General features: G+C 33.5%; 1 protein-coding gene across 5 annotated transcripts in view; it reads left to right on the top strand.

Moving 5' to 3' along the window:
* Positions 1-22,242, top strand: part of DLG1 (discs, large homolog 1 (Drosophila)) — a 277,439-nt gene that overhangs the window by 57,007 nt on the left and 198,190 nt on the right. Inside the window, exon 1 of one of the 5 annotated variants that reach the window (XM_012641566.1) lies at positions 9,310-9,348. The exons of the other annotated variants lie outside the window; for them this stretch is intronic. Coding sequence (XP_012497020.1) covers positions 9,334-9,348 — 15 coding nt within the window. The 5' untranslated portion in view covers positions 9,310-9,333. Of the gene's footprint in view, positions 1-9,309; positions 9,349-22,242 lie in introns of those variants that run through there. 5 annotated transcript variants of the gene reach the window in all.

Below are 22,242 nucleotides of genomic sequence, written 5' to 3'. Positions count from 1 at the left end.
TCTAATTTTAAATCAGTTCCTATGGACTGATTTTCCTCCTGGTGATGGGTCACAGTTTTCTCCTTCTTTGCATGTCTAGTTATTTTTCATTGGATGCCAGACATTGTTAATATTGTTGGTGTTACTAAGTATTGTTTTCCCTAAAATGTACTAATGTTTGTTTTGACAGACAATTAAGTCGTTTACAGATAAAGTCTGCAAACAACTTAATTTTAGGACTTCTTTTTAGGCTTTTTAAAAGTTGGGACTTGAGTACCCTTTTCTTTAAGGATAATTTAGTCTTTTTTTTTTTGAGACGGAGTCTCACTCTCTTGCCTGGGGCGAGTGCCGTGGCGTCAGCCTAGCTCACAGCAACCTCAAACTCCTGGGCTCAAGCAATCCTCCTGCCTCAGCCTCCCGAGTAGCTGGGACCACAGGCACGCGCCACCATGCCCAGCTAATTTTTCTATTTTTAGTAGAGACGGGGTCTCGCTCTTGCTCAGACTGGTCTCTGAACTCCTGAGCTCAGAATGATCCGCCCACCTCGGCCTCCCAGAGTGCTAGGATTACTGGCGTGAGCCACCGCGCCCGGAGGGCTAATTTAGTCTTAATACTAAGGCTTGCCTGTCTAGGAGTTTCTGCTGATTGCTCCAAGTGCTTATTGAGGTCTCTCTACTCTGTCTGTATAGATTTTAACACCTCCCAGCTCAGCATGAGCTCTGGAACTTGTTCATTTTATAACTGTTTGGCCTTGAAGAGTTTTATACCTCTTATTTATAGATTAGTATTCAGACTAAAATCTCAAAGGGACTCCTTGTATTGATAATCTGGAGCTCTTTCTGTACTTAGCGGTGGCCTTTCTGGTATTCTGCCTTGCAAATTGCAATGCTTCAGCCTCCCTGAACACCAATCTTGAGGTTTTCAACCCGGTGAAATGGCTGTGTTTGTATGGGTTTCTCCATTGTGTGCCAAGTTCTAAAAATTGCCTCTAGGCAGAAAGGCAGGAAGATCGTACCTCGTTTGTTTTCTTTCTCTTAGGTCTCATAGTCTTGTACTGCTTGTTGTCCCAATGTCTGAAAACTCTTGTGGCATGTATTTTTTTCTAGTTTTCTAGTTGTTTAAGGCAAAAGGTCAAGTTCTGTACCAGTTAACTTCTTTATGGCCTGATGCAAGAGTTTTTCATATTTTATTTATTTAGAGCCTGTTAATTTCACAACAGACTTAGGATGGCTTACTCTGGAATATGAACAACTATTTCAGTAGTTTCCTTTAAAAAATAACACAACCTTTTGGGATGAGGGAGATATAAAAATAATGTGTGTTAATTACAAAGTACAGAAATATATAAAAATGTACATAAGCCTTATCTGTAAACAAGATTCCATATCTTACCACTATTAATGTTTTGTTATGTTCTAGTCATTTTTCTATGTGCATATGTATCCTCTTGTATACATAATTAAGAGACATAAACATATAACCTTCATTCCTCCAATTCATAATTTTTTTTGCTTTCGGAAAACTAGTCCAAGGTTACAATAGTTTTCCATGTTATTACATTTTCTTTAAAAGTATGTATGTCTATTTATGGGTGTTATAATGACAGTTTAAGATTTTATCACAGGAATGTATAAGCATTTATTTAGACAATGTGGGATTGATTAAATGTTTATTATTGTTTCCAAAAGTAAGATCTTTAGTCAGTGAAGACTCTACTTCTAAATTCATCCTTTATACTTTTTTGGGATATTTTGCCCTTGTTTTATTTATTCCCTCTTCCCTGAGAAAAGTATTCTGTGTTGAAATTTTGGATGCAATTCAGTTTTAGAATTGTGCTTTTCTTTTCTTAATTGAATCATCTGGGATTGTGAACCTGTGAACCAGTTAGGGAGCTTGGTAAAAATAAAAATTGTTAATCTTGAATTAGACTAAACCTGGGAATTTTATTTGGATAGCTCATCGTTTTTGGGAACCACTATTCAAAACCTGATCTCTGGTGCTGTGTGTTGATTGTTTTAGTAGTATATAAGAGGACATAAGATGGGACTCACTAGCCCTCAGCCAGAGCCTTTCTGCTTTCATCTATTTTGTTTTTTGGGACTTTCCCCTAAGATATAGTTTCAAAGAAGTTTTATGCTAAAAGAAAATGTGTTTAGCATGAATATATTAGTATCTTATGAGAGCTCTGCTTCCAGTGTGTAATTGGTTCCGTTAATCTCCTTAAATATAAAGAGAAGTCTCTCTGCAGACTGCGAAAGATAGTCATAATTCCTGAAGCTTACATAGAACTTTTTAAATGGTTATGTGAATAGGACGTTTCTCAAATAATGTACTGTAAGTTATAGTTTTCACTTCATGGTTTTGATTGTACTGAACAAATTTTTAGTAAGCTATTTGAATCTGATTTTTTAAAAAACCTTTCAATAGAAGAAGTTGAAAAATGATAGTTGCTACTTTTACTTGATAGTTCTTCCAATCCATGAATATGGATGTCTGTTTATTTAAATCTTCATTAGTTTACATTAATGTTTTCTAAGTTTCCGTATATGAGTATTATACTTTTATTAGATTTATTCCTAAATATTTTATGCTTTTTGATGTTGTAAATGGAATTATTTTCTTAATTTTGTTTTCAGATTATTCATAGTACATAATTACAATTAATTTTTGTATATTGCTTTTGTATCCTGCATTTCTAAATTTTTGGTGGATTCCTTATGATTTTTACATATTGGGTCATGTCATCTGCAAATAAAGACAGTTTTATTTCTTCCTTTCCAATGTATGTCTTTTATTTTTCTTCCTGATTACACTGGTTAGAACCTCCAATACAGTTTTGAAAATGGGTAACAAAAGTGTACATCCTTTCCTTGTTTCTGATCTTAAGGAGAAAGCATTCAGTCTTTCACCATTAAGTATGGTGTGTTAGACATAGGGTTTTTTGTATATGCCCTTTATCAAGTTGAGGAATTTTCTTTATTTTCCTAGTTTATTGAAAATTTTTATCATGAATGGGCATTGGATTTTGTCACATGCTTTTTCTATGTCTATTGCAATACTTGGTGGTTCTCAAATTGACATTTCATTTGGCACAAAAGGGGTTTTCATGAGGTTTTATTCCTAAATAGATAGTGGAATCCACTGTGCATTGCATATCATATAGCCTTAAATGAGAACCATGGAAAATAATTTGATATCATTTGTTGAACAAATATATTCACAAAGTACCTGCAATATGCATTTCTAATAATTTCACTGGATTCTGAACACTAAAGATTTAGATCCTGATAGGTTAGCGGTCCCCAACATTTTGGGCACCAGGGACCAGTTTGATAGAAGACAATTTTTCCATGGATGGGGGGCAAGGGGAGATGATTCAATTGCATTACATTTATTGTACAGTCAAACCTCTCTGCTAATGATAATCTGTATTTGCAGCTGCTCCCCAGAGCTAGCATCATCACCTCACCTCCACTTCAGATCATTGGTCATTAGATTCTCCTAAGGAGCTTGCAACCTAGATCCCTCACATGCACAGTTTACAGTAGGGTTTGTGCTCCTGTGAGAATCTAATGCCGCTACTGATCTGACAGGAGGTGGAGCTTATGCAGTGATGGAAGTGATGGCAAGCAGCTGTAAATAGAGATGAGGCTTCGGTTGCTGGCCACTCACCTCCTGCTGTGCAGCCTGGTTCCTAACAGGCCACAGACTGGTACCAGTTCACAGCCCAGGGATTGGGGACCACAGGGTTTGAGGTTAGAGTTTCAGACTCATAATAACAAAGTTTTGTTTCCTCTATGAATTTAATTATTTTAATAATGGTTTTAAATATTTAAGTATATAGCTATATAACCTAAGTAATACTGAGCCCTGTTTCACCTTTTCATAAAATAATTGCTTTTCTTTTTTTTATCATAAGCATTATCATTAGCATGGCTCTTCTTACACATTTTTCACCCATTACTATAATTGACGAGACAGTGCCACTCAGAGTAGAGTGACAAGCAAAATAGCTTTTTTTTCTTGTGTTCAATTGGGGTGGTTGAAATGGTGCTAGGTTTTTGTTTTTTTTTTTTTTGTAAGAACAGCTTTATTAATTATAGCCATATGCACAAAGCAAGTTGTTTGCATTAATTTGTTGATACTCCTATAATTCCATTATTATGTTTTCCGTTTTGACCATGTACTTTGAGGTTTCATGGTACAATTTGTATCGTACAGATTTGCCTCATTGTATGAAATTGTATGCAGTCAGAGTTTGTTAATTTCTTCTAATTGACTGTCTTCAACTGTGAAAGCGGCTGAAATTCTGTGGTTAGTTGAAATCAGTCAAGATAGTGCTGTTTGGTCAAAAGTGAATATAGCATTTGATTTGATGTTAGTTTTAATTTTCATCATTCAATTTTATTTGACAGAGTAGTATTTTAGTAGTATTAATCACAGCAAAACGTGTTTAATCTGTTTTATGGTTCCTTTGCTATAATAAATCAACTTTTTAAGCCTACTTATAACAGAAATGTCCACATTATCTTGGGCTACTCTTTGCCAGAAAAATTGATAGCAAATCCACAGGTTGTAATTTTATTGCTGTATTCCTGCTGTTCAAAAAAAAAAAAAAGCAAATTAGCAAAACCACAGCATTAATTCCTCATGTGATTTAAGAAAATACTATCTCTCTGTTAACCATTTGAATCCTGTATGGTGTGCATGCAGCATTGTGATCTAACTGCATTTTATTCAGTGTAAGAATTATTAGTAGCTTCTGTTGGGGATAGTTTCTGATGTTGAAATTATCAGTGAATGTTTATTCTTCGCGTTTGAGCTATCACCATGGAAATGCAGGTGCTGTATCAACTAATTATATGCTATAACTTGTTTACTTAGCATCAAAATGATTAAATAGGCCAGGCGCAGTGGCTCACACGTGTAATCCTAGCACTCTGGGAGGCCGAGGCGGGAGGATTGCTTGAGGTCAGGAGTTCGAGACCAGCCTGAGACCCCCGTCTCTACTAAAAATAGAGAAAAATTAGCTGGGCAACTAAAAATAGAAACAAAAAATCAGCTGGGCATGGCGGCGCATGCCTGCTAGTCCCAGCTACTCAGGAGGCTGAGGCAGAAGGATTGCTTGAGCCCAGGAGTCTGAGGTTGCTGTGAGCTAGGCTAATGCCACGGCACTCTAGACTGGGTGACAGAGTGAGACTCTGTCTTAAATAAATAAATACATAAATAAATGGACTCTGTCTTAAATAAATAAGAAAGAAAGAAAGATTATTAAATAACTTGTATGTGAAACAATTGGAAGGATCCTGGAAAATAATGCCATTTCTTGGCATATATTACTGTTGTTTTATTCTCGTTTTTGGCAAATGTGAAAGTTAAATTAAGATATTCTTTAAGATTTAAAGTTCTGGTCTTTAGATGTAACATTTCTTTGTGATCTGTCTTAAGTACACTGTTCTATAGGAATTACAATTGTTTACAATTGTTTATATAAAAGAGCCTAGTGCTATCCTTGGTACAGAACTCAAATATTTATTGATGGAGCTACCTTAATATTTTTAAAGTAAGTGGAACAGTGACTTGTTCAAATCATATAGGGATCTTAAAAAAATGTACAATTCTGCTTATTTAAAGTCTGCTGGTTTACAAGTTTATCTTCTCATGGACTTAATAAGAAAAAATTGTTAGCTTATCCTTGTTTTGTGATAATTTAATAACAGCATTTTTGATAACTGTAATTATACATAATTGAAAATTTTCATACTAAATAGTTTACCTAATCTAATTTTTCCACTATTTTGAACTCTTCAATCTCTTGTTAATGCAATGGGTGAATGAGTTTGATTGGATATGTAGCTTTATTTCTGGGTTCCGTATTCTGTTCATTGATCTATATGTCTATTTTTATACCAGCACCATGCTGTTTTGGTTACTATAGCCTTGTAGTATAATTTAAAGTCAGATAATGTGAGACCTTCAGCTTTGTTCTCTTTGCTTAGGATTACTTTGGCTATTTGGGCTCTTTTTTGGTTCTATATGAATTTTAAGATTATTTTTTCTAATTCTGTGAAAAATGACATTATTATTTTGAGAGGAATTGTATTGACTCTGTAGATTGCTTTGGGTAGGATGGTCATTTTATAACTATATTAATTCTTCCAATTTATGATCATGGGATTTTTTTTATTTCTTTGTGTCATCTGTGATTTATTTCATCAGTGTTTTATAATTTTCTTCGTAGAGATCTTTCAATTTCTTGGTTATATGTATTTCTAGGTATTTCATATTTTTGTAGCTATTGTAAATGAGCTTCAGTTCATTTCGCTCATCATTATTGGTATATAGAAATGCTACTGATTTTTGCACGTTGATTTTGTATCCTGAAACTTTAATGAATTCATTTATCAAATCTTGGAGTCTTTTGGAGGAGTCTTCAGGGGTTTCTAGGTATAAGATTGTATCATCAGCAGAGATAATTTGACTTCTTGTTTTCCAATTTGGATGCCCTTTATTTCTTTCTCTTGCCTGATTGCTCTGCTTAGAACTTCTAGTACTATGTTGAATATGAGTGATGAAAGGGGGCATCTGTGTCTTGTTCCAGTTTGTAGGTGGGATACTTTCAACTTTTCCCCATTCAGTATGATGGCTTTGGGTTTGTTGTATATGGTTTTTATTATTTTTAGGTATATTCCTTCTATGCCTAGTTTGAAAATTGGATAGCCATATGCAAAAGAATGAAACTGACCCATATCTGTCACCATATGCAAAAACTAAGGTAGAGTAAAAACTTGAATGTGAGACCTGAAACTATAAAGATTCTAAAAGAAAACCTAGGAAAAACTTTTCTGAGCCTAGACCTAGGCAAAGAATGTATGACTGAGACCTTAGAGGCAAATGCAACAAAAACAGACAAATGAGACTTAAGCTATAAAGCTTCTGCACAGCAAAAGAAATAATCAACACAATAAATAGACAGCCTACAGAATGGAAGAAGATATTCACAAACCATGCACCTGAAAAAGGACTAATATCCAGAATCTACAGGGAACTCAAACTACTCAGAAGAATAAAAAACAGAACTATTAAAAAATGGGCAAAGGACATGAACAGATATCTTTCAAAAGAAGACATACAAATGGCCAAGAAACAGTTGAAAAAATGCTGAACATCACTAATATCAGAGAAATTCAAATTAAAACCACAGTGAGATACTGTCTTACACCAGTCAAAATGGCTATTAATAAAAACTAAAAAAAAAAAAAGATACTGGATGTGGAGGATGTGGAGAAAAGGGAATGCTTATATACCGTGTTTGGGAATATAAATTAGTACAACCTCTATGGAAAACAGTTTGGGGATTTCTCAGAGAACTGAAAATAGAATTACCATTTCAATCCAGCTGTCCCACTGCTGAGTACCCAAAGCAGAGATGGGGAACCTGCAGCCTTAAGGCCACATGTGGCCTTCTAGATTGTTAAGTGCAGCTTTTTTACTGAATCCAAATTTTTCAGAGCAAATCCTTTTAATTCCTTTTGATTTTTCAGTCATTTTAATCCCAAATTCTTTTGGATCCCAAAGGAAAAGAAATCACTATATCAAAGATACTTGCACTCGTATTTTGTCACAACACTATTCACAGTAGCAAAAATACGAAATCAACCTAAGTGTCCATCAGTGGATGATTGGATAAAGAAAATGCGGTATATATTAATATATACTATGGAACACTACTCAGCCATTAAAAAAGAGTGGAATCATGTCTTACAACAACATGGCTGGAACTGGAGGCCATTATCTTATGTGAAATAACTCAGAAACAGAAAGTCAAATACCTCATTCTCACTCCTAAGTAGGAGCTTAGAATAATAATGTGTACACATGGACGTAGAGAGTAGAATAATAGACATTTGAAATTCCAAAAGGTTGGGAGGAGGATGAAGGATGAGAAATTACCTAATGAGTACAATGTACACTATTCAAGAAACAGTTACACAAAAAGCAGACTTTACCACTATGCAATATATTCATGTAACAAAACTGCACTTGTACCCCCCAAATCTATTTAAATATAGTATTCCTTTCCACAAAAAGTTTTACTTGTTAAGTTGATAGAGAAGTAAGGTCTTTGAGTACAAGTATACGAATTGATAATTTTAGTTTTGTAAAATTTGACGGTCTTTATTAGCGATTATCCTGTGAAACTACCACGTAAGATGTAACATTTGTGTGCAAGATTTTAAATATGAAATACTCTAAAAATGACATTTCCACAGTGTTTTACTTGTTCCTTTAGATGTACTTAGGTAATGATAGCTTTTCTGCTAATGGGTTGATTAAAAAGCCAAAGCACAGAAAGTAATCTTTGGAAGAGTGGATAAATCAGTGATATATCAGTGAATTAAATTGCTTAACTTTTTGCTTTTAAACTTTCTTCCGCATGGTGTAGATATACATAAAAATCAGTTCAGTAACATTTCTCCAGATTTTAAGTTATTTTGATGTATTAGAAAATATTTTTATCTCATTGAACTTTGTCATTGTCCAAGTTTAGTTTTGTTGTTATGCTGCTTAATTTTGCCAGATAATTGATTTTTTGTTGTTGTTTTAATGGTTTAGACAGAGAGAAGAATCAAACTATAAAATATGATAAGGAATTGAGGCACTCTTTTTATTATTAAAACTATATTTTAAATCAGAGTAGAATGTTTAGTGGTGTAGCAAGAAAGCATCTTGTACATCCAGCAAGCTGTGGGCTTCATCTCTTATTGAACCATGTAATGAGTCCCTTGCTGCAGCATCTTTCCCCTCCCCCAAAGCAGCCAGCATATATTTGAGCGTAGTGGCTCTGCTCAAGTTGTGTCTTATTCTCATGGAGGAGATAGCAGTGCTTATACTGCAGCAGGTGGAGCTCTTAATGGTGAATCCGATGCTGGATTAAATTTTGAGGATATTAGCAAGATTTTGGGCCCTGACAAAGTGGTGCTGAATGAATACTTTCATTCTGGGAATTTGGTTATAATTTTATTGAAGCAGTTTTATATAGGAAAAAGAAAGAACATCTTAGTTCCAATCATAGTGTGCCGACCCGATCTCTGCTGTGGGGGTGGAAACAGCTGAAGAATGCAACATTTTAATATTAATCTTTTTTTTTAAAAAAGTGCTTTGTATCTAGATTAAATGTTCAAGACAGTCAGCAAGCAACATTTACCAAGGCATTTTTCTGGAATTTCAGTCTTGGATCGATTGAAGTGCTCAGGGTCTGAAAAAATGTCTCCTAGCATCAAAAACTTGGATTGCTTTTCTCCGATGTTATGCCACTGTAAAGTAGCATGCACCAACAGCACAATATCCTTAATGTTTGGATGTAAGGTGGGTCTGAATAATACTTCCTTAAAAAGCTTGGTTTTAGAATCCAATAGTATTTCAGCAAAGAAATAATTATGATTCAGATTAGATGGTTTGATTGACTTTAATTCATGTAATGGAATTCCCTGTCCTTTGTGTGTCTGACACAAGTAAAGAATTGGTCTTTGCACAGTCGGGTGTAGTTTAAAAGGATCTGAGTTTTATGAAAGATGCATGTAAGATGTCATCATGCTTCATTAATGGAGATTAATTATTGACTTGGTTTTTGTTTTGCTTCAGTGGAAAATTAAATATACAGGAAACACTATTGATACGTAGGGCTGGAAATGCCTTCTGACATCATTTTGGGAGAAATTGTTGATGTCAGGTTTAATATTCAAACCAATGCCAAAGGCTTTGTGATTTTGTTACTAAATTAAGTTGATATTTAGATTGTGTAGAGGAAAAAAAGCTTTGAAACAAAGTAAACAATAAAAGAAGCATGACACTATCCCCTGTAAGTGAAACTGGTTATGTTATTAATAATGTAGTGATATGTTCTATATAAAGAAAATAAATGTAAAGTTTGCCTTAAATGGTTATCTTTATATAAAATATTAAATTGCACAAAGGAATGATGTATTTTTACCTGATTTCTGCAGTTAAAAACAACATGGTTTAAAACCAGTTGGAAGCAGGAAGAGAGCTCCCTAATGAATATAGTATTTGGGAAATAATTGTTTATTGTAAGTATTGTTTTGAATGAAACCCTTTTATTAGTTTTTGTGGGACTGAAAGTTCCCAAGTGATGATGTGAAGACGTCTCAAATTGCGAGTTAACTAAATTAACTGAGTTTTTAAATTCCTTTTTTGAAGAATATAGTTTCTGGTCAAGAATTTTTTTCCTTCACTTTAAATTCCTTGTGATATCAGAGAATTCTTGTTTTCCTAGTGAGATTTCAGAAATTTTCTGCAATATAAAATGGAAATGTTTGTACAAGAAAAAATATACTGCTTATATTGTGAAAACAGATTTTTAACAAGTTTGTTTTTCCATTCATGTTGGTCAGTAAACTATGAGCCAGTGTAAAATTCATATGCATTGTTCAAATAGCTATGTTTTTGTTTTCCCCTGAGTGTTAAGCCTGTTTTTTCATGTAGTGTATACAATAGGATGTTTTAGAAAAAGGATTTTAAATTTTTAAAACAATATTTTTATAAAGTTAATCACTGTAAAATTTTTTCTCCTTAAATTTAGGCATAATTTATGAGATATATAAGATGTTTTAAAAATACCATCTTATAGAATCAACTTTAAGAAGTAGCCTGCCATTCTTCATAATTAGTCTAATAGTCTTTGTGAACTTTGAATTCCTCCCAGTTCCCACTTTCTTTAAACCACTTTAGGATGGTGTGATATTCATTACAAAATACTACTTGAGGTTCTTGATGGCCCCCTGGTGGAAAAATGGAGAAAGTATTTTATTGAAAATGTCTTGCTGTGATCATACTTGGTAATGAAGAAGAGTTAAAAGGGCATCTAAGTTATACTTTAGCAATTTAGGACATCATTAGAAATTTAATTAGGAAAATAAGAAGAATATTGGTTACTATTGGGCTTAACCTTATGTGGATAGAATTTTTAAAGATTTTTTTCCAGAATGTTTGAATTTTATGGCAGGTAGTATTGACAAAAGACTATATATAGAAATATAGCTTCTAAGACTATAGCACCCTAGTTGCATTTTTCATTAAATGTATTTTGTTATATGCAAAATTCATTATTCACAGCTTTATGGTGAAATTGACAAGTAAATTAAAATTAAATTTTTAAATACATGATCAAAACAGGATGCTTTCGGGGGTATTATCCCAGAATTATCCCACAACTTTTGCTTAAAGCATATCAGAAATAGCTTGAAACAATAACAATAAACAAATCTTTCTTTCCGGTGTATAAGCTAATACCAATGTTGTACATGTTCATAAGGTTTATTTTCTTTTTTTTTTTTTTGAGACAGAGTCTCACTCTGTTGCCCAGGCTAGAGTGCCATGGCTTCAGCCTAGCTCACAGCAACCTCAAACTCCTGGGCTCAAGTGATCCTCCTGCCTCAGCCTCCCGAGTAGCTGGGACTACAGGCATGCGCCACCATGCCCGGCTAATTTTTTTCTCTCTGTAGTAGAGACGGGATCTCGCTCTTGCTGAGGCTGGTCTCGAATTCCCGACCTCGAGCGATCCTCCCGCTTCGGCCTCCCAGAGTGCTAGGATTACAGGCGTGAGCCACCGCGCCCAGCCGAAGGTTTATTTTCTAATACCATTAGTACTTTTAATGTCAGTTATTAACTGCTTTAATTTACAGCAAGTAATCTTCTTATGTAAATTTTAATTCACATTTATAAATAAAATTAGTATTTTTATTTAGGGGTGTGAACTTTTGAAAAGAAATAAAATCACCACCTTGTTTGTTGGAAATGAAATCTTTTTTTTAGAAAGTCAGATTTCTGTGGAGCTTACCTCTAACTGTTCCTTGTAATTAATTATCCAAAAAAGTTACAGTAATAGCTTGTCAGGAGGAGGCAGTCTATTTACTATAGAATCTTTTAAGTCTCCCTGTGGACATGGCGCGTGCATGTATATATGTATATAGAGCAGCATCACCAAAAGATGAGTTAATTTCAGTCGTCAGGCCGCAGGGAAAGAGGCCTGTTTATCTCTTATCTTTAGTATTATGACTCGGAGAAGGATCTTGGGGAATGTAAGGAGAATGCAGAGGGGTACTCAGCTTCTTAATCTAGAGATACAAAGCTGTCTAGGAGACAATTCTTTGAGGGTGGATGTTAACAGAGGTTAGCAAACTCACAGTGCCTCTGAGGGTATGCCAACTTTTTAGTATAGAATTAGCCATTTCAAAATAGTAGGTGCAATAAGACCAGAGCCTAAGATCCCTAGGATAAAATTAGTTGTGTTAAGATCAGAAACTTGTATTTTGTAAAGCCACTTAAGTGTTTTTGTTTTTCCATCATATCCAGAAGAAGCTCTCGAAAGTTCTTGCCCTTACTAACTGTCCTGAGAGAAGTCATTGGAATGTTTTTCGTAATAGAACAATAAAGTATGTTTGGTGGCAGCAGTAACTGAAGTGAGAGGTAAAGGCAACACACCTAGTAAAAAGTCAGGAATATTTTTGTGGATGTCTTCTCTCCACAGCGATAGAGTCTAAGGTGGTAAACCTTGGTGATTCTATATTACTAGAAAAGGTACTGATCTCTCACAGCTATGATTCTTGGCCTGGGATACAAGTAGCTTCAGGAACAAATATGGTGTGTTGGTGGGTACTCTACAGTTATCCTATAACATTAATTTTTCTTGAACATATTTTTAAATAAGAAAGACTTTAAAATCTTATTTTCATACTGAAACTTGCAGTATAGCATCTGAGTGTAATTTGTGTGGATAATTTGTATATGGAATTCGTATAAGATAAAAGATGAGATTTTTAAGAAATGTTCATGTATCTATGATTCCTTGCTAAGTCTCTTCATATTTTTAAAGTAATGATTTGTTTTTTGCTATTAAAACACATCAAGTGAAAAACTTTGAGAAGCACTGTCTTACAGTTACATAATTGCCCCTGCTATCCACGACCTCTTCCCTGGGTAAAGAAGTGTTACAGCATAGATTTGAACAATATAACCCATTTACTTCACTTAGTACACTCATGCTTAATTTAAGATTGTGTTTGCAAACAATAAATACTAAACTAACAGTAGCTTTAAATCTTTTTCCTCATTATAATCAACTTGGAAATGTTCAGCTGCTACAGCTGCTGACATCTCTGCCTTTCTCTTGGCCTTTGCTTCATTGGAAGATGTCTGTTGCAGCTCTAGTCATAAATATAGGACGAAGAGGTGGGAAGGGGAAAGGCGTGTGGTTTATAAAGTTAGTAGGAGTCTGTTTATATTTTGTTGATGAGAACTGTGTCACATGGACTCTCCTAGTAGTAAGGGAGAGTTGGAAACCTAGTACTGTTGGCCCTCCATATCCATGAATTCTGCATCTGTGGATTCAACCACCTGTGGATCAAAAATATCTGGAGGAAAAATTGCATGTGTACTGAACATGTGCAGACTTTTTTCCTTGTCATTATTCCCTAAACAATACAGTATAACTGCTATTTACATAGCCTTAATATTGTGTTAGGCATTATAAGTAATCTCAAGATGATTTAAAGTGTATAAGAGGATATGAATAGGTTATATGCAAATATTATACCATCTTGTATCAGGGATTTGAGCATCCTGAGATTTTGGTATCTGCAGGAGGTCCTGGAACCAGTTCCCCATGGATACCAAGGAATGACTATACTGTAGCTAGCTTTCATTGCCTCTGTATTAGAAAAGCAAGGGAAAACTCTTGGCCAAAGCAACCTACAGTGTCTGACTTTATGCAGAAGTGTGATATTTTTACTGAAGTCTGATTAAGAGATGCTAATAGATACCACTGAGCAAGTGATGTGTCCATTTAGCTGAAATAAAGCAGAATAGTCTAATTGAGGCTCCCCTTCACACATCTAGTTGTTAAAATAGCTACATAGAGGTTGAAACATTGTTTTATTGAGTATTTACTTCCCATTGTGTTTTAATCCTTCTCTCCTGTTGTGACTTCTTTGCTCTAACCTTCAGAAGCAAAACTAAACATTACAAAAGGCTACTTGTCTGTACACACTGAAGTATAAGGAGCATGTTGCTTTATCTTTAGGATATGGCATATGGTATCTAAGGTTTCCTTGAAACCAATTCATTAAGCATTAATAGGTAACTTAAAATATGTTTAAGAGTTGTTTCAAAATAGATTTCATATTGAAAAGTACTTTGTAATAATGGCCATAGCAAACTGCTCATTAGAATTGGATTAGAATAATTTTTAACAGTAATTAAAGTTAAAATGTCTTTCAATGTTAAAAATACAGTCTTACTCTAGTGTCTACCTTCTTCTAAGATGAAATGTACTTTTTCTTGGTTGTGCTGCCAAACTTTTGCATTCAACCAATATCTTTAGAGGACTGTTCTACTTTGGAATCCCTTTTTGTTGACTGTATGGTTTCTCCAAAGGAGAAAAAGTATTCTTCAGTGACTTAGGGACTCCAGCTAGCTCCTCCGTCTTTTAGGATGCTATGTTAAACACCTTTCTTTCTCTGCTGGATTAGGAGGGTAGGGGGATTGGGAAAAAAAATAAATAAACAAATAAAACCTTTTCTTGAAGTGAATAAATTAAAGTAAATAATTCCTTCATATATTGGTAAATAGTTTCTAGTAGCATTTGCTGATGATATGGGTGCAGCTAGAAATAGTTAATTATTGTTATATCTATTTAGAACTACATACTATGATATGTGTTAAATAGTTTTTTAATTTCTTTATTTGAAAATCTATTGCTTTGGAATGTAATATTTCTTACCTTCCTTTAAGAATGTCCTTATTTGTGAAATTTTCTTGTTCACAGTTTATTTATAAAATTTTCTTTTTATAAATGGAAAACTTGACAGTAAGTTTTAGGAGAATGTTTTATTTTAAAACAAATAACACTTATTTGAATATATAACATTGAAATAGTGAAATAATTTCAGGAAACTACAACGGGATGTGTGTCTTTCTAATTTTTACAAAGAAAATCATAGCCATTGATTGATTCATTTATTCATTGATGCGTTTACTCACTTAGTAATTTATTGAGAACCGATGCACTGGATATATAGTGGTGAGCAAAGGAAATCCTCTCTTGGAGCTTACGTTCTAATCATATTACCTATTATAATTTTTCTCCTCTATTATTAATTTAGAAATTCTGTCAGTGAGGAAGTTAGAATAAAAACTTGAGTGTTAAAAACTCTGCAAGTGTGCATAATTATAATAGTAATTGCTTTTTAAGCTCTGTATTAGTTTGCTAGGGCTTCCATAACAAAATATCATAGACTGGTTGGCTTAAACAACAGAAATTTAATTTCTCACTGTTCTGGAGGCTCAAAGTCCAAGATCACAAAGTCCAGATCACTTTCAAAAGTTTCCTCAAGCTTTTTTTTCAATCTCTCCCTCTCTCCTGTCCTTCCCCATTCTCTCTCCGTTAGACTACTGCTGGTTTGATTTCTGTCATTATAGATTAGTTTGTATTTTCTAGAGTTTTGTATAAATGGAATTATAAAATATATTCTATTTTTAAATCTGGTCTTTTCCAGATTATTTTGAGATTCATCTGTGTCATTGCCTGTGTCAGTGGTCCATTCCTTTTCATTGCTGGGTAGTATTTCATTGTATATAATACATGTGTTGTGAAGATATTTATACCGAAAATATGCAGTGTCCTTGGAATGTAACTACTTATTAATTGTCCTACTTGAACAGAAAATATATATCCACTTGGTACATACTGATTCTAGATATTAAATAGGTTCTGTTTTTCACTTGACATCAAAGCATACTTTTACAGACTTTGATGGCTTGTAGTTTTGAAGTAAAGAGGACATTCATTGTCTTTGACCCATAATTGCAAAGCATTTAATTTTTGATTTATAATATCAACAATTAGAATGATCAGTGAATTTTTTCATTTTTGTATCGTCTGTTTCATTCCATTCACCATTGTATACATATCTACCATCAACAGTTGTCAATTTACAGACAAATTATGGTACATAAATATAAAAAATGAGAGAGGGTGCTGTCGCATGTACTCTTAGGATACTAGGATAGTCCAAATTCTTGTCACAAATTCTGAATTATTAACTGTATTCAGTGAAAGCTTAAAAAAAAAACTACCAAGGTGGTGTCTGAAGGATAATGGGATAGTGATGATTTATTTCCAGATAGAATGAGTTTTATTCATATGTAAAGTACATTTCTCTTTGTTATATGGAAGACCTTAAGAAAGAACAACAATCGTGGAAAAGCAATCCTTACAAATATTTAGAATTACTTTTAAACCCACTCTCATTCTTCACCCCACCCCCACCCATACATACTAGATTTGGGTTCTGTGAACCCTGATGGTCTGTCTGCCAAAGATTTGATAAAGTATGGTTTCTTAGTCATTTTCATGCTATTTAAATTTTGCTTTTAGTAAATATTGAGTAAATTAAAACTAATGCATAAGATATATGTAGGTGTAAAGAATTGCTATATAACATTTAAAAAAAGTTAAAGAATACCATCTATTCCCTTAGAAATCCCCTGTTTGCTCTCCTCCAGATTCTATCTCATTTCTTCCTGACTCAGTAATAATAATTCGGAATTCCATGTTTGGTATTCCTTGCTTTAAAAAAAAAAATGCCTAAACAATAAATAAATAAATGTGTGTGTGTGTGTCTTGCTCTGTCTCCTGGGCTAGAGTGCAGTGGTGTCATCATAGCTCACTGCAACCTCAAACTCCTGGGCTCCAGCGATCCTCCTGCCTTGGCTTCCCAAAGTGCTAGGATTACAGGTATGAGCCATTGCACCTCGCCTCAGTTTCATATATTTTTGAGCCACTGGGTAATATTGGATATAGTTGTTAGAGATTCTATGGCTTGTAGCTTTTTTGTCCAGCCCTGTACAATATCTTTTGATGAATAAAATCACTTAGTTATTTTAAGATCAAATTATCAGTGTTTTCTGTGTAGGTTTACACATTGCATGTCTTGTTTTGAATATACTTCCATAGCCAGAAGCCATAATCTTCTATTACAGTATTGTCTTCTGAAAGTTTTATAGTTTTAACTCTACATTTAGGTCTTTAATCTTCCCGAAATTAATTTTTGTTTTGATATGATATAGGAGTCACATTTCATTTTTTCTAATGAATACCCAAATGTCCCAGTCTCATTTATTTTTTTTTTTGAATTTTACAAATATCTTTTTTTTTTTTCAGCATATTATGGGGGTACAGATGTTTAGGTTACGTATGTTGCCCTTGCCCCCGCTCCCTGCCAAGTCCGAGTTTCAAATATGTCCATTCTTCGGGTGGTGTGCATTGCACTCTTTGTGTATGCATATACCCGTCCCCTCCTCCTTCCTTCCCCCTTCCCCCTCCCCCCCCGCCCAACATCCAGTAGATGTTATTCTTATATGTGCACTTATGTGTTGATCAGTTAATACCAATCATTTATTAACAAATTGTTTCCATTCTCCTAATGATCTGTACTGTCATAAATTCAGAGTTTCTGAACTCTTTTGTTCCACTCATCAATTTGTCTAACCCTGTGCCAATACACATTATCTTAATTACTAAAGCTTTGAAACAATACCTGTTCAAATTATTGATTTATGTATTTATTATTTTATATTTTGTATGCAAATGGTAATATCATTTGTGAATAATAACTATTTCGCTACTATCATAAAAATAAAATTTCTAAGTCAAAGGTTATATGTATTTTTAATTTTGATAGATAGTGTTTAATGGCTGGAAAGAAAAGTTATTCTCATTTATATTTCCACCTGTTTTAGAGTTCCTGTTTTCCCACACCTTTTTCAAAACTAGGTCTTCTCAGACATTTATGTTTTTGTTGATCTGCCCAGGTAAAAATGATATATCATTATTCTAATGGATGTTTCTTCATGAGTAGGAAAATGAACACCTGAATGTCTTCTCATTGTTTATTAGCTATTTGTAATTCTTTTTTAAATGAGCTGCTAGTTCGTATCTCTTGCTCATTTTTCTTTTTCCTTTTTTTAAAAATTGATTTGTGAGACTTTATTATACATTTAAAAACTGGTTCTTTGGAATATAATTGAGCGTTCCCTTTCCCTCCTCTTCCCCAAACTGGTTGCAGTTTTCTTCCTTTGGTGATATAGAAGTTTTAAACTTTATTCAAATTTATTAGTCTTTTTTTGTTTCTGGATATTGTTTCTTACATGGTAACAAATTTACCTATGTTCTGTGATCTAACATGTAAATTATTTTTTTTTAGTTTGTTATGCCATAAGTATCCTGATTTTTTTTCCAGATGGCTATTTACCAAACGCTATTCATTCAATAATCTGTTATTCCTCTACTGACTTAAGATATTATTCTTATCACAGTTATTAAATTTGCATGTTTTTTGGTTGGTTGTGAGACTCTGTTCTGTTAAATTGATTTGTTTATTTTTGTTTGTGCTGCTAACTAGCTTTTAATTATTGAGGCCTTCCAGTGCTTCTCTATACTTGATAGAACCATTTGCATCTCATGACTTTTTAATTCAGAATTTTCTTGGCTTCTCATATTCTAGTTTTTTCAGATGATTACTAATACCATGCCAGATACTTTCACCCACCCTAATAAAACTGTGTTGATATATTAATTGCAAAACATTATTATAGATTATTTTCTTAGAAAATTCCAACTATTAAAATATTGGACCTTTATCCAAGAACAGCTATATTTGTTCATTGCTCCTTTATTCTGTTCAGTAAAGTTTTAAAGTTTTCTTTGTAGAAGTTGAGCCCTTAAAGTTTAATTAAAGTTCTCATTTTTGTTGTTGTTGCTGTTGGGAGTGGAATCTTTTCTAATAGATTTACAGGTATTTACTATTTTATTTACTCAATTTCATTGAAGTAAAATTTACATCCAGTAAGCTGCATCCATGTAAAGTGTACAGTTTGATTAGTTTTGACAGGTGCAAACCCTGTGAAGCCACTGCCACACTCAAGATACAGAATATTTCCCTCACTCCAAAAAGATTCTTTGTGCTCTTTTGCATTCCATTCAACCCTCCACTCCCCACCTGGTACCACCGATCTGCCTTTGTCACTATAAATTATTTTACATTTTCAAAAATTTTATATAATTGGATTCATACAGTAAGATTCTTTTGTGTCTGGTTTCTTAACTCACAATGCTTTTGAGATTCATTGAAGTTGTTGGTTATGTAAGTAATTTGCTGCTGCTTATTGCAGAGGTGTATTCCAGTGTCTGGATATATTACATTTTGTTTATTCATATCTGTCGATGGACATTTGGATTGTTAACAGTTCTTGGCTATTGTGAATAAAGGTGTTATGACTCTTCAGGTACAAGTTTTTGTGTGGATATATGTTTTTATTTCTCTTTCATAAATGTCTCATGGTCGTTTTAATATCCTAGATATAAGAATGGTGGTTTTCAGCAGTGTATGAGAGTCTCAGTTGCTCCATAAATTCACCAGTGCTTGTCCTTACACCAACCTCACAAAAAGCCATTTTAGTGGATATGCAGTGGTTTAGTGGGTATCACATTGTGGTTTTACTTTGCATTTCCTTGGTGATTTGTGCTGTTGAGCATCATTTCATGCTTGACATTAGTTTATCTTCTTTTGTAAAGTGGTATGGGTCTCCAGCCCCACCCGAAAAAGATATATTGGAGTCGTTAGCCCTAATATCTCAGAATGTGACCTTATGTGGAGTTAGGGCCTTTACAGAGATGATCCAGTTAAAATGAGGTCATTGGAGTGGGTGCTAATCTAATATAACTGGTGTTCTTATAAAAAGGGGAAATTTGAACAAAGAGATATGACAGAGTAAGTACAGCATGTAAAGATGAAGGCAGCGATTGGGGTGATGCATCTATAACCCAAGGAATGTTCAAAATTGTGAACTAGCCACCAGAAGCTAGGAAGGGAGGCATGGAACAGGTTCTTCCTCACAGCCCTCAGAAGAAACCAACTCTGCTGATGCCTTGATCTCAGACTTAGCCTCCAGAACTATGAGACAATAAATTTCTGTTGTTTAAACCTCCCAGTTTGTGGTACTTTGTTACAGTAGCTCTAGTAAACTAATACATGAAGTATTGTGTAAATTTGTTCCCCATTTTATAAAACTGAATTGTTTGTCTTATGGTTGAATTATAAAAGATCTTTGTATATTCAGATATGAGTCCTTTGTCAGATATATTTATTATAGATATTTTATTTCATTCTGTACTTGCCTTTTACTTTTCTTAGTGGTGACTTTCAAAGAGCAAAAGTTTTAATAAAGCCTACTTTATCTAAAACTTTAATCATTGTGCTTTTTATGTTCTGTATTAGTAAATCTTTTCCTGGTCTAAGTTCACAAAAAACATTTTCTCATATATTCTTCTAGAAATTTATAGTTTTGGATTTTACATTTATATCTGTGATCCATTTCAAGTTAATTTTTTGTATGATGTGGGATAAAGGTTGATATTAATTTTTTTCTACATAGATATCCAGTCACTGTGGTGCCATTTGTTGAATTGCTTCCATTGTTAATTGCCAAAAATCAATTGACTGTATGTGTGTAAATTTATTTCTGAACTCTTTATTCTGTTCCATTGATATATCTGTCCACCTTTTGGCTAATACCGCACTGTCTTGATACTAGGTAAAGTAAGTCTTCTTACTATTCTTTTTAAAACTTGGTTCATCTCTTCTAGATCATTGGCATTTTAACATTTTAGAATCACATTATTAGTTTCAACAAAAAGTTTGCTGGAATTATTATTGGGACTGCATTGAACCTATTAATCATTTAAAGAAAATGAATTTCTTGATAATGAGTCTTCCAGTCCACAGACATATAATATGTTTGTTTCTTTAGGTCTTAATTTCTTTTAGCAGTGTTCTGTAATTTGCAGTGAAGACATCTTGAACATCTTTTGTTAAATTTATTCCTAAGTATTTTATCTTTTTTCAGAGTTGGTACAAATGGAATTTTTAAAAAGTTTTGACTTCCAATTATTCACTCTTGGTATAAAAAATACAATTTGATTGATTAACATTGTATCCTACAACCTTACCAAATTAAACTGTCGTTTTGATAGTCTTGTAAATTCCTTGGGATTTTCATTGTAAACAATCCATGTCATTTACAAATAGAGACAGTTTTACTTCATCCTTATTGGCTTTTATACTTTTTATTTGCCTTCTAGCCATGGTTAAGACCTCCAGCATAATGTTGAATAGAAGTAAGGCGAGTGAGCACCCTTTGTCTTGTTCCTTCACCTTAATGTTTTATATTTCATCCTTAGATATGTTAGCTGTTTGGTTTTCATGAATGCTCTTTATCAAATTGAGATTGTTCCTCTGGATTTTTAGTTCGATGAGAATTTTATCATGAATTGGTAATAAATTGGATCACATATATTTCTATCAAAATGTTCATATGATTTTTCTCCTTTATTCTGTTAATATAGAGAATCACACTGATTTATTTTTCCGGTGTTAAACTAACCTTGCCTTCCTGTGGTAAGCCTTATTTTGTCATAATGTTTTATCCTTTGAATCATCCTTTTCATATTCAGTTTGCCAAATTTTAAAAAGGACTCTTGTATTCTGTTCGTGATGGATATTCATCTATCATTTTCTTATTTTAGAAAGTCTTTGTCAGGTTTTATTAATCGTATTAAGGTTATGGTACTCTCATGGTTGGAAATGCTTTATTTTCTGAAAGAATTTCTGTAAAATTGATATTATTTCTTTCTTAAATGTTTGGTAGAAATCACTTTTGGGCCTGGAGTTTTCTCAGTGGGAAGGATTTTGCTAACAAATTGAGCTTTAATAGATATTAAAGATGTAAAGAAATATATATAAACATATATAAATCTGTGGGGCCACTCAGCTTTACTGTTCCATATTGTATCAGAATATTGTGTGTGGTGAGATATGTTTTTCAAGGAATTTCTTGGTTTCATCTAACCTGTTGAATTGTTGGCCTAAAGCTTTTCATAATTATTTTTGTATTATCTTTGTAAGGTGTATAGGTTTTGGAGTGGTAACCTCTCTTGTATTCGTTGATATTGATGATTATATTCTGTCTCTTTTTCCTCTAAGTCTAAAGGGGTTTATCTATTTTGATGATATTTGGCTTTGTTAATATTTCCCCTTCTTTGTCTGTTTTCTATTTCAATGATTTCTGCCTTTTATTGTTTCCTTCTCTTCAGGTTTACTTAGTCTTTATTTATTTATTTATTTA

Source organism: Propithecus coquereli, unplaced genomic scaffold (assembly GCF_000956105.1).
Source record: "Propithecus coquereli isolate 6110/MARCELLA unplaced genomic scaffold, Pcoq_1.0 Scaffold10, whole genome shotgun sequence".
Lineage (NCBI taxonomy): Eukaryota > Metazoa > Chordata > Mammalia > Primates > Indriidae > Propithecus > Propithecus coquereli.
This window is presented reverse-complemented; position numbering and strand designations above follow the sequence as displayed.